The sequence below is a fragment of the Eumetopias jubatus genome, unplaced genomic scaffold, assembly GCF_037043125.1.
Source record: "Eumetopias jubatus isolate StellerSeaLion01/CBP00866 unplaced genomic scaffold, mEumJub1_p1.0 scaffold_5, whole genome shotgun sequence".
NCBI classification, from domain to species: domain Eukaryota; kingdom Metazoa; phylum Chordata; class Mammalia; order Carnivora; family Otariidae; genus Eumetopias; species Eumetopias jubatus.
Window position 1 is genome coordinate 25,600,937 of NW_028274811.1, and position 12,676 is coordinate 25,613,612.

The 12,676-nt window shown below is 36.1% G+C and overlaps 1 protein-coding gene across 1 annotated transcript in view; it reads right to left on the bottom strand.

Annotated features, from left to right (window-relative positions):
* MEIKIN (meiotic kinetochore factor) overlaps positions 1-12,676 on the bottom strand; it is an 81,328-nt gene that overhangs the window by 15,496 nt on the left and 53,156 nt on the right. The window contains exons 10-12 of the mRNA XM_088023601.1: positions 10,289-10,420; positions 8,218-8,298; positions 4,787-4,906 (exon numbers count right to left, since the gene is read on the bottom strand). Coding sequence (XP_087879727.1) covers positions 4,787-4,906; positions 8,218-8,298; positions 10,289-10,420 — 333 coding nt within the window. The remainder of the gene's footprint in view (positions 1-4,786; positions 4,907-8,217; positions 8,299-10,288; positions 10,421-12,676) is intronic.

A 12,676-nucleotide genomic window follows, 5' to 3' on the forward strand; every position in this document is an offset into this window, starting at 1 on the left:
TTCTTTGTTCTTGGGTTGGAAGACTCAATATTGTCATGATATCAATTATTGCCAAATTAATCTATGGGTTCAATGCAATCCTAGTCAAAATTTCATCAGTTTTTTTTTTTTTGGTAGAAATCAACAAGCTGATTCTAAAATTCATAGAAATGCAAAGGACCTAGAATAACCAAAACAACTGAAAAAGAAGAACAACGTTAGAGGCTAACACTAATTAATTTCAAGAATTATTATAGTGCCTCATTATTCAATACTGTGTGATACTTGCACAAAGATAAACAGTAAAACCTTACAGAAACTCATACAAATACAAGGATAACCATTTTTCAACAAAGGTGGAAAGGCAGTACAGTGGAGAAAGAATAACCTCTCAACAAGTGTTGCTAGAATAACTGAATGTCTATATGGAAATAAATAAATACACTTGAATCCATACCTCACACCATAAATAAAAAATTAACTCACAGGCATTAGTGCAAAATTTTAAAACGTCTAGAAGAAAACATAGGAGAAAATCTTTGTGACCCTGGGTTAGGCAGATTTCTTAGATATGACAATGAAGGCATACCCATGAAAAAAATAAACAAAAAATTGACAACTTGGACTTCTTCAAAGTTAAAAATGTATGTTCTTTAAGTGACACTGTTTTGCAAGAAACTACAGATTTTATGATTCCATTTATAACAAATGTCCAGAAAACGTTACTCTAGAGACAGAAAATAGATTAGTATTTGCCTGGGGCTGGACATGAGAACAGGGCTTAACCGTAAATAAGTGCGAAGGATTTGGAAAATGTTCTAAAACTGACATAGGCAATTGTTGCACTACTCCATAAATTTACTAAGAATTACAGAATTGTAAACTTGAAATGGGTGAATTTTATGATATATAAAATAACACAAAAAAGTCTGTTTTTTCATTTTTTAAAAAGACAGTGCAGTGGATAAAAAGACAAGGTATGGACTGGGAGAATATCTTTCAAAGTATATACCTGATAAAGGATTTGCATCAAGAATATATAAAGAACTCTCAAAATTCTACAACAAGAAAATCAACAATCTTTTTAATGTGCAAAAGATATGAACAGGTATGTCACCAAAGTAAATATATAGATGGCAAATAAGCACATGAAAATGTGATCAACATTATTGGTCATTAGGGAAATGCAAATTAAAACCAGAGTAAGATATCACTTCATACTAATTGGAAAGGTTAAGATTAAAAGACTGACCATACTAAAGGTTAAGATTAACTTAACTAAAGGTTAAGATTAAAAGACTGACAGAACTAAATGTAAATGAAATGTAGATGTAGAGAAACTACAAGTCTCAAATATTGTTGGTGGAAATGGAAAATGGTACCACCACTTTGGAAAACAGTTTGGAAATTTCTTAAGTACTTACCCAAGAGGAAGGAAATATATATCCACACAGTTAAAGAAGAACTTATTCTGATACTTACTATTACAGTTAAGATTTTATTCAAGATTATTGCAATAGGGTTCACTCACTATGTTGTATAGCTGAAACTAATGTAACACTGTATGTCAACCATACTTTAAAAAAAAAGATGTACTATATGTTGGTAATGAATTTTAAATTAAAAAAAAAGAAATAAACCTTTCTCTATTCACACACACACAAAAAGACACTATAATAAGGTATTGCAATAGAGGAGAGAAATTGGGCTCAAATCCAAATACAGCAAATACAGCTAGGGATGTACAGCTGATGACCAGAATGAGGGTATCATTTGTTGAAAAATTACTATGAAGAGACATCAAGTGTAAAGAGATTCTTGTTAAATTGACCTTGTGACATCGTGATTTAAAAAAAAAAAAAAAAAAGGTTTATTCATCTATTTTTATTTAAGAGAGAGAGAGCATGAGCCAGGGGAGGGGCAGAGGGAGAGAAAGAGAAAAATCTCCAGCAGACTCGCTGCTGAGTGAGAGCCCAATGCAGGGCTTGATCTCAGGACCCTGAGATCATGACCCAAGCTGAAATAAAGAGTCAGCCACTCAACTGACTGAGCCACACAGGTGTACTGATATTGAGTTTTTTAATAAGAAATATATATTTGGTTTTCATCTCCATTGCCAGCACAGAGCTTCTAAAACCTTTGGAATTTCCTAAGTGATAAGAGCAATAAAGGTGTTTTTGTTAATGTGATAAAACTTTTGGAATGCACCTAAGGATGGAGGCTAGTTGTCAGGGGAATCAATCCTGGATTAGAAGATTGAACTTTCAGGCCCATCCCATAACCTCCAGGTAGGGGAGAGGAGCTAGAGGTTTACTTGGTTGCCAATGGCCAATGATTTAATCAACCATACCTGCGTAATGAAGCTGTCACCAGCTATACTCCAAGACCTGACCTTTACTGCTCACCTGCTTGTAGCCTCCAAACTTTGTCCCACATTTTCCCTTAAGCCCTTTTTTCCAGTTTATCTCTTAACCTAGGCAAAGACCCAAGGGGCATAGCATCCTGTAATGGAAATCAAAACTACCCCTCAAGCAATAACGACTGCCTGAAGGAAGAGCTCCCGTGGCCCAGACCCCCAGACCAGTTTAAGCATCACCACCTCCCCTGACTCATGCCTGCACAGATAAACTATGGAATGACCCATGCAATGACGGACAGTTACCTTAACCTCATTATAATACGAAAATCTCTGCCCAAGGAGGAGCGCCAGCCTCATTTGCATAATATACAATGTATGTATGTATGTATGTATGATGTATGATGTATGTATAGCTCCTTGTCCTTTCCCCATATCTTGCCCTATGCATCTCTTCCATGTGGCTATTCCTGAGTTATATTCTTTTATAAGACACCAGTAATCTAGTAAGTAAAATGTTTCTCTGGGTCTTGTAAGCTACTCCAATAAATTAATAAAATCCAAGGAGTGGGTCACGGGAACCTCTGATTTATAGGCAGTTGGTCAGAAGCACAGGTAACAACCTAGACGAGCAAGTGGCATCTCAAGTAGAGGGTGGTTTTGTGGAACTAAGCCCTTTACCTGTGGAATCTGATGCTATCTTCAGGTAGATAGTGTCAAAATTGAGTTGAATTCTAAGACACCCAGCTGATGTCAAGAGTATTGCTTGTTCAGGGTGTGGGCAACTCCCCTACACACATACTTTGAAACTGGATCCAGGAACCCAATTAGACCTAAGAGGCCAGAGTGCCAAAGGCAGGCCAGATCAGATCAGATCAGATCAAGGATGGGAGACCAGATATCAAGGGTGGGAGAAAATTCTTGTTAAAACTATACTCAGCAAGGATGGACACAAGGCTTAGTTGAGAAGAGGGCTCAGAAGAGCTTAATTAAAGTTTGATGAAGGAGAGAATCTTTGTCAATACAAATACTTGTACACGAATGTTCCTAGTAGCTAAATGATCCAAATGTCCATAAATGGGTGAAAGGATAAACTTTTGTATACCATAAATGGAATACTACTTAGCAGTAAAAAGGACCAAATTATTGATACACCCAACAACATGAATGAATCTCAAAATAATTATACTGAGTAAAAGATGCCAGACCAAAAATTCTCTCTCTCTCACTTAAATGACCCCAAAACTCTAGAAAATTTAAACCAATCTATAATTACAGTAACTAGATCAGTAGTTGCTTGGGGGGCAGGGGCAGGAAGGAAAAAAATCATAAAACAAGAGGAGGAAACTTTTGGGTTGATGGATATTTTCACCATCTAGATTGTGGTGGTGGTTTTACAGTTGCATACATATGTGAAAACTTTCAAATTATACACTTTAAATATGTGCAGTTTATTGTATGTCAATTATTCCTCAATAAAGATGCTTCTTAAGAGAGTATGTAATAGTTTCCAGTTTCACCTGGCCTCTCAACAGTATGCTATAGTCTTATATTTCCCTACTTCTTCCATTCCAAGTCCTTATTTCAATCTATTTTTACTTCCCTTCAGCCTCTTACCCTACCTTTTCTTTCTCTCTCTCCCAGGAAATTATCCTTCTATTTCTAGTCTCAGCCTTTTATAATCTGTTCTCCACCTCTGGAGCCAGAAGGATATATGACATCATCCCTTGTTCAGAATCCTTTATTGGCTCCTCTCAGGAAAAAGATCCAAATTGCTTAATATGGATTAAAAGACCCTTTGAATTCTTGGCCCTTGTTTATCTTAACAGTCTCATCTCCAGCCTTCTCTCACCATAGATTCCCACCCTCATCCCAGAGTCACACTGAAAAGGTCTAGCTACAGTGAACCACTACATGTCCCTCTAGTTTGCCTTTTTATGTCTTTTTCCTCTGCCTCTTTCTCTCACTTTGTCCTTCTGTCTCTCTGTCTGCTCCCACACCCCTTCTTTCTGGCTCTTTCTTTCTCCCCATTCCACTTTCTGTTCTCTTTTTCTACTCATACTCTAGCTCTATTCCCACCCCCATGGCTCTTAGTTTTATGAACTTTATGTCTTTTTTTTAATGGAGCAGAGTACTTCTATGTATTCATCTTAACACAATGAAATTGGTGACTACAATTTATCTGTACAGATGAAAACAGAGTTTTAGATCAAAGCAGGTTAACACTATTTCCTCTAGTTGTTTAATAGCACCAAGTCCTAACAATGCAGTGTTCTGGCCATGGCAGCCTAACATTCTTTATTTAGAATTGTAACTGATAGCTGCCTCCTCATGTGGATGATGTTAGCCTCAAATGAGTTACAGATTTCCTAAAGAACCTCATATACAAAGTACCTAATAGAAGAGTAATAATTTCTTTTAGTAATTGAAGAAAAAATGGAAAATACTAACCTCATTTGAAGAATTTTCTTGCAAATTTGACACAGGAACAATTTCATTTGAATTAACATAATTGCTGACATTTGGAAACAGTTCTTCAAAAGATGCTCTCTGCACTGAGGACAAATCAATCTATAAAAAATATATTACTCTTATAGAAGTCAAATGTGGCAGAAACAATTATTTTTACATAATTAAAGGTGAAATACTATCTCATTGGAAGCATTTTCTTGGGAAAAAGTACAGAGTTTCTTTCTGAGGTGATAAAAAGACTATAAAATTAACTGTGGTGATGATTACACATACCTGTGAATATACTAAAGAACACTGAATTTCACACTCTAAATAGGAAAATTGTGTGGTATGTTAATTATAGCTCAATAAACCTGTTTTTAAAAAAGCCCACCACAAAAAAAGTGTTAAACATAGTTACCATGTGACTCAGCAATTCTACTTCCTCTTCTAAGCGTATACCCAATACAACTGAAAACGCATATTCACACAAAAACTTGTATATGAACATTCATAGCAATATTATTCTTTCAAATGCCCCCAAACTGACAAATTAGTAAACAAAATGTAGTATATCCTTACCATAGGATATTATTCAGCCATCAGTAAGGAAGAAAGTATACGTTATAAAATGGATGAACTTAGAAAACATTATGTTAAGTGAAAGAAGCCAGACACAAAAGGTCACATATTATATGATTCCATTTATATGAAATAGCCAGCATAAGTAAACCTATAAAGAACCCTTTTACCCAGCTAGAAAAACTGATCTTTGCTTAATTCTCATGCTCTGTTCCACTAGGAACCTGATAAAGGTAACAATGCCAGCATTGCTAATGGTAAAAATGATGTCTGATTGATAAACTGCATCTGGACTAGGAAGAACTATAATTGCACTATGAATAAATGATAAATGCACTATATGTACATAAACCCTACAAAAAGCACCACAGTTTGGATTTCCCTGACTCTTGTAATTTGGCACGTCTCTTGCGGGGACTCTGGAAGCTATGTCTATGTGGAATTACAAAAGATACTGGATCTCATCTTGTTGTATCTGAGCTGTACCCAAACTGCTAAGTAAACTGCTCCATGGACTTCTGTGAAGACTGATCCCACTGAAGAGGAACACCTGTTTCTACCCTGCTTGTGAGTTGTATTCCTATTGTTTAGTTGAACCTAAAAAGAACTCTGGTTGGATGAGAGCCGAATTTTAAGACTCTTAGAAGAAAACAGAGGGGGAAAATTTAGTAACATTGAATTTTGCAACAATTTCTCAGCTATGACACCAAAAGCACAGAAAAAGAAAAAAATAGATAAATTAGACTGCATAAAAATTAAAGCTTTTGTGCATCAAAGGATACTATCAACGGAATGAAAAGGTAACCCACAGAATGGGAGAAAATATTTGCCAACCATATATCTGATAAGGAGTTAAAATCTAAAATATATAAAAAAACTCCTACAACTCAACAACAAATAAATAAGCTGATTAAAAAATGGGCAATAAGCCAAGATGTCCATCGACAGATGAATAAATAAAGAAGATGTGGTATATATACACGATGGAATATTATGCAGCCATCAAAAGGAATGAGATCTTGCCATTTGCAACAACGTGGATGGAACTGAAGGGTGTTATGCTGAGTGAAATAAGTCAATCAGAGAAAGACATGTATCATATGACCTCACTGATATGAGGAATTCTTAATCTCAGGAAACAAACTGAGGGTTGCTGGAGTGGTGGGGGGGTGGGAGGGATGGGGTGGCTGGGTGATAGACATTGGGGAGGGTATGTGCTATGGCAAGTGCTGTGAATTGTGCAAGACTGCTGAATCACAGATCTGTACCTCTGAAACAAATAATGCAATATATATTAAGAAAAACAAAAGAAGAAGAAGATAGCAGGAGGGGAAGAATGAAGGGGGGGAAATCGGAGGGGGAGACCAACCATGAGAGACGATGGACTCTGAAAAACAAACTGAGGGTTCTAGAGGGGAAGGGGTTGGGGGGATGGCTTAGCCTGGTGATGGGTATTAAAGAGGGCACGTTCTGTGTGGAGCACTGGGTGTTATGCACAAACAATGAATCATGGAACACTACATCCAAAACTAATGATGTAATGTATGGTGATTAACATAACAATAAAAAATTTTTTAAAAAAGGGCAATAGACTTGAACAGACATCTCTTAAAAGAAGATACATAAATGGCCGATAAGCATGTGAAAAGATGCTCAACATCATTAGCCATAAGGGAAATACAAATCAAAACCACAATGAAATTCCATCTCACACCCATGAGGATGGCTATTATTTAAAAAAACACACAGAAAATAACAAGTGTTGGCAAGGATGTAGAGAAATTGGAAGCATTGTCATTGTTACTGGGAATGTAAAATAGCGCAGCTGCTATGGAAAACAGTATGTCAATTCCTCAAAAAGTTAAAAATGAGAATTACCATTTGCAATTCCACTTTAAAGTGTATACCAAAAGAACTGAGAGCAGAGACACAAAGAGATATTTGAACACCCATGTTCAAAGCAGCATTATTCACACTGGCCAAAAGGTGAAAGTAACCCAAATGCCCACAGACAGATGAATAGATAAACAAAATGTGGTATATACATACAAACAGCCTTTAAAAAGGAAAAAAATTCTAACACATGCTACAACATGGATGAGACATTATGCTAAATGAAATCTGTCACAAAAGGAAAATACTGTATGATTCCATTATATGAAGTATCTAGAGCAGTCAAATTCAGAGGGGGAAGGTAGAATTGTGGTTGACAGGGACTGAGGGATGGAGAAATGGGGATTCAGTGTTTAATGTATGGAGTTTCAGGTTTGCAAGAAGAAAAAGTTTGCAAGCAATTCCACATGAAAAAAGTGATGGTTGCATAACATTTGACTGTACTTGAACTGTACAGTTAAAAAGAGTTAAAATTTTAGGGGCACCTGGGTAGCTCAGTCAGTTAAGCATCCCACTCTTGATTTTGGCTCAGGTCATGATCCCAGGGTTGTGAGATGGAGCCCCAAGTCTGGCCCTGCACTGAGAGTGGAGCCTGCTTAAGAATGTCTCCCTCGCTCTCTGCCCCTCCCACACCCAGCTCCCCGGAGCCCTCTCTCTCTCAAAAAAAAAAAAAAATCAACTTTGTTAAAAATGGTAAATTTTATGTTACATACATTTTGCCACAATAAAAAAAAAGTGAAAAAACAAAACAAAACCCTGGTTGGTGCTGCAGTATTCTAATCTTTCTTTTATGTACAGCAGTATATAGAGTACATCCAGTGAAAGCAAGTCTGTACAACAGAAAAACAGACATTATCCCCTATGTAGAATATTCCCCTGGTGTGACAGAAACAGAATAATAGGGAGGAGAGGGAACAAAAACATAGATACTACAAGTGCCAAATGCTAATACTCACCACTAAACCAGCAGTTTGCGAAGATGGAGTGCTTGTTAAGAGGCCTCTGCTTTTCTTATCAGGAATACTAGAATTTGTTCTCTTCAGTGTTTTGTAAATAGGGCATTGAATAGCATAAATAAATAAACCAATTTAATACAGTAAAAACAATGTCAAATTAGTAGACTAGATCATAATGTGTCATACTAATAAAACTTTAATGTGCTAATTAAATTTTAAACCACTAGACAAGTAACTAAAGAATTTTCTGGCTTGAGCTAGGTCAAGCAACTCTTAAGAGTTCTGCGGGGCACAAGAACCATACAAGAATACTTTGGGTGAAATCACTCTTAATTTAGGAAGAAAAGCTAACTAAAGTTTTGAACTAAGAAATGGTGCTTTGATTGTCTCTTTTACTGCTAAGAAAATTATTTTACTTTTAGCATTTGTTTAATTGCTAGTATATTGTACTTTTCATGGAAACGGATTATAAGTTATTTGTGAAGCTGTTAAACATATATGTAATAAGGATAATTGGTTTAAAATACATACAATTAAATATATAGAGACACTTCGATTTATGCAATATCAAAGTTAGACAAATTATAAAGACTCATTTTCTATTTCTTGAAGATGCGAAGAGGCAGAGAGACAGGTGGACAAATCAAGAGTGAGAGAGCAAGAGAAAGACAGGATGAGAGACCTAAAAGTTAAAGAGAGAAAGGGAAGAATGGGGGAGGGAAGAGGAGTAAGGAAAGGGAAAAAGAAAGGGAGAGAGGAAGGATGAGGAGACAAAAGAGAGGAACACTAAGAAGGAGGGAGGGAGAAAAAAGATGGAGAAGATGGAGACCAACACACTACGAACAGAAAGAAACTGACAGAGAAACAGAGTCAGAGACAGAGAAGGACAGATGGAAAGAGATCAAGACAGAGACAGAAAGAAGAAAGACAGAGCTTGAGTCGAAGAGACAAAAACCAGGGAAAAGAGAAGCAGAGCATCGAAACAGAGTGACAGAGATATTCGAAAAGAGAGAAGACAGATAACTTTATTTCTAACAATCAGCTATCTTTTCAACTTTTGGATTCCATGAAACAACCAGTCCGTCTGATAAATCTCTTTGAAATCTCTTTGAATAGGTGTTTATTATATGCTGCCAACTTTGGAACACAAACTCAGAGTTGGAATTTGAACATCCTAGGAGAGTTTATGTTAGGTTTCTTTTTTCTTTCTTTCCTCATTTCTTTCACTCTTCCTTTCCTTTCTGGCTTAACATCTCTTAAACTAGTTGTTTGTTCAAGACGTAATATGGGATCATTTATTAGGAAAATTTTTATCAAAAAAATTTTATGGGTATATTTACCTGGCACACTGAATATGTCAGCTCTCTAATTCATTAGCTATTTTATCTTTTAACTTCTTCATCTGAACAATGGGGGATTATTCTACCCCTAAGGATTGCTGTGCAAAGGTTACAAATAATACACGTAAAGAGAACCTGTAGAGTAGGAAATACTCAGTGATAGCTATTATTTATCACTGTGGCTGCCATGGAGGTGCTCGGGTCAGATCTCCTTGAACAAAGAGCTTGCTGTTCCACTGCAAGGAGTGCAGGTAGGTGACAGCCCCCCGCCCCCTCGACAACTTCTCTGGAAACTGCTTCAGCTTTCAGTTTGAGACCATCATCTTCTCAGGCAACCCTCAGCCAACATTTGAGCATAGGAACGAACGTGAGAATCCTGTAATGGATAATCTTTGCTCCAGACCTTGAAGAGAGAGCTTTTGGCAGATGTTCATTGAGGGCTGAGACTATTCCTACCCAATGCTGCTTTCTCCCTGCTCCTTTTTCAGATATTATCTCTTCCAGTACACCATTTGAACTCAATTCTGCCTGAATATCTGCTTCCCAAGAGACACAGTTGTTAATTGACAATCCATTTTTTAAGAAATCTGCCTGTGTATAGCTGTAAATATAAAGCTCTCTGCATTTTTTCCCAAATTTGTTAAGAAGTTATACATATCTAAATCTTCCCAATAAGTACATTTCCTTGGTATAGGCTTTTCAAGATTAGTTAATAGAAGGTCAGTGCTTACCAATGTAGGTTCCAGGGGCTGAGACAATGGAATTTTGGTAATTGATCTACCTGAAGGAACCTTGATTTTTAGATGACGAGAACTTAACTTTGTTTGAAAATTTGTATCTCTGGGTTCAGGATCTTTTTCAGGCTGAAACAAATTCATAATCATGATATATACTCCATAGTACTATAAAAATATATGTAGCATTTCTCAGATGTCTTATTTTATTATAACAGAAATATGTTATAATTATTACAATTAAAATAGGTTATGTATATATCAATTATATATACATATAAATTTATTTATGTAATTCTATTGTTATTCCCTCAACTTGAAAAAGTTTTCAACTTAAAGATATCTTTGTAAAAAAAAAGGTTTTCTACATATTTAAAAATAAAATCTATTAAAAGACAAAACAGCTTAAAATACACACAACTCAAAAAAATTTCCCTACCACATTTAAGGTAACATCTCCCAAAGAATGTTCTGTAAAAAAATATGATAATGAGGTCTATCCATCTGTCATTAGTTAAAACTAAATTTTGGAGAAAACATCAAATATACTTACATAAATGTATTTATTACATCTTCATTTAAGAAATCAAAAGTACTAAGACATCAGGAAGCTGCAACTACGAAAAAGTGTGTTGCTTTACCAATTAATCCCTGACTAAAACTGCAGACTGCTGAGTGACTGCTTGTCCTATGTAACTTGTTCAGTGCTTCTGAGATGTATTTATAATATTCCCAGTTTACATATATTCAACATAACTAAGGAGGTGCAATTTGAGTTGAGTTCTGAAAAAATGACAGTATTTTGAGTTGTGGCTGAGGAAAGTATATAGCAATACAAGCCTTTCTCAAGAAACAAGAAAGGTCTCAAATACACAACCTAACCCTACACCTAAAGGAGCTGGAGAAAGAACAGCAAATAAAACCTAAACCCAGCAGGAGAAGAGAAATAATCAAGATCAGAGCGGAAATCAATGAAATAGAAACCAAAAGAACAGTAGAACAGATCAAATAAACTAGGAGATGGTTCTTTGAAAGAATCAATAAGATTGATAAACCCCTGGCCAGACTTATCAAAAAGAAAAGAGAAAGGACCCAAATAAATAAAATCATGAATGAAAGAGGAGAGATCAAAACCAACACCAAAGAAATACAAACAATTATAAGAACATATTATGAGCAACTGTATGCCAGCAAATTAGATAATCTGGAAGAAATGGATGCATTCCTAGAGACGTATAAACTACCAGAACTGAACCAGAAAGAAATAGAAAACCTGAACAGACCCATAACCACTAAGGAAATTGAAGCAGTAATCAAAAATCTCCCAACAAACAAGAGCCCAGGGCCAGATGGCTTCCCAAGGGAATTCTACCAAACATTTAAAGAGGAATTAATACCTATTCTTCTGAAACTGTTCCAAAAAATAGAAATGGAAGGAAAACTTCCAAACTCATTTTATGAGGCCGGCGTTACCTTGATCCCGAAACGAGGAAAAGACCCCATCAAAAAGGAGAACTACAGACCAATATTCCTCATGAACACGGATGCAAAAATTCTCACCAAAATACTAGCCAATAGGATCCAACAGTACCTTAAAAGGATTATTCACCATGACAAACTGAGATTTATTCCTGGGCCGCAAGGTTGGTTCAACATCCGCAAATCAATCAATGTGATACAATACATTAATAAAAAAAAGAACAAGAACCATATGATCCTCTCAATAGATGCAGAGAAAGGATTTGACAAAGTACAGCATTCTTTCTTGATTAAAACTCTTCACAATGTAGGGATAGAGGGAACATACCTCAATATCATAAAAACTATCTATGAAAAACCCACAGCAAATATCATTCTCAATGGGCAAAAACTGAGAGCTTTCCCTCTAAGGTCAGGAACACGACAGGGATGTCAACTATCACCACTGCTGTTCAACATAGTACTAGAAGTCCTAGCCTCAGCAATCAGACAATGAAAAGAAATAAAAGGCATCTGAATCGGCAAAGAAGAAGTGAAACCCTCACTTTTTGCAGATGATATGATACTGTATGTGGAAAACCCAAAAGACTCCACCCCAAAACTTCTAGAACTCATACAGGAATTCAGTAAAGTGGCAGGATATAAAATCAATGCACAGATCAGTGGCATTCCTATACACCAACAACAAAACAGAAGAGAGACAAATTAAGGAGTCGATCCCATTTACAACTGCACTGAAAACCATAAGATACCTAGGAATAAATCTAACCAAAGAGGCAAAGGATCTGTACTCAGAAAACTATAGAATACTCATGAAAGAAATTGAGGACGATACAAAGAAATGGAAAAACGTTCCATGCTCATGGATTGGAAGAACAAATATTGTGAAGATGTCTATGCTACCTA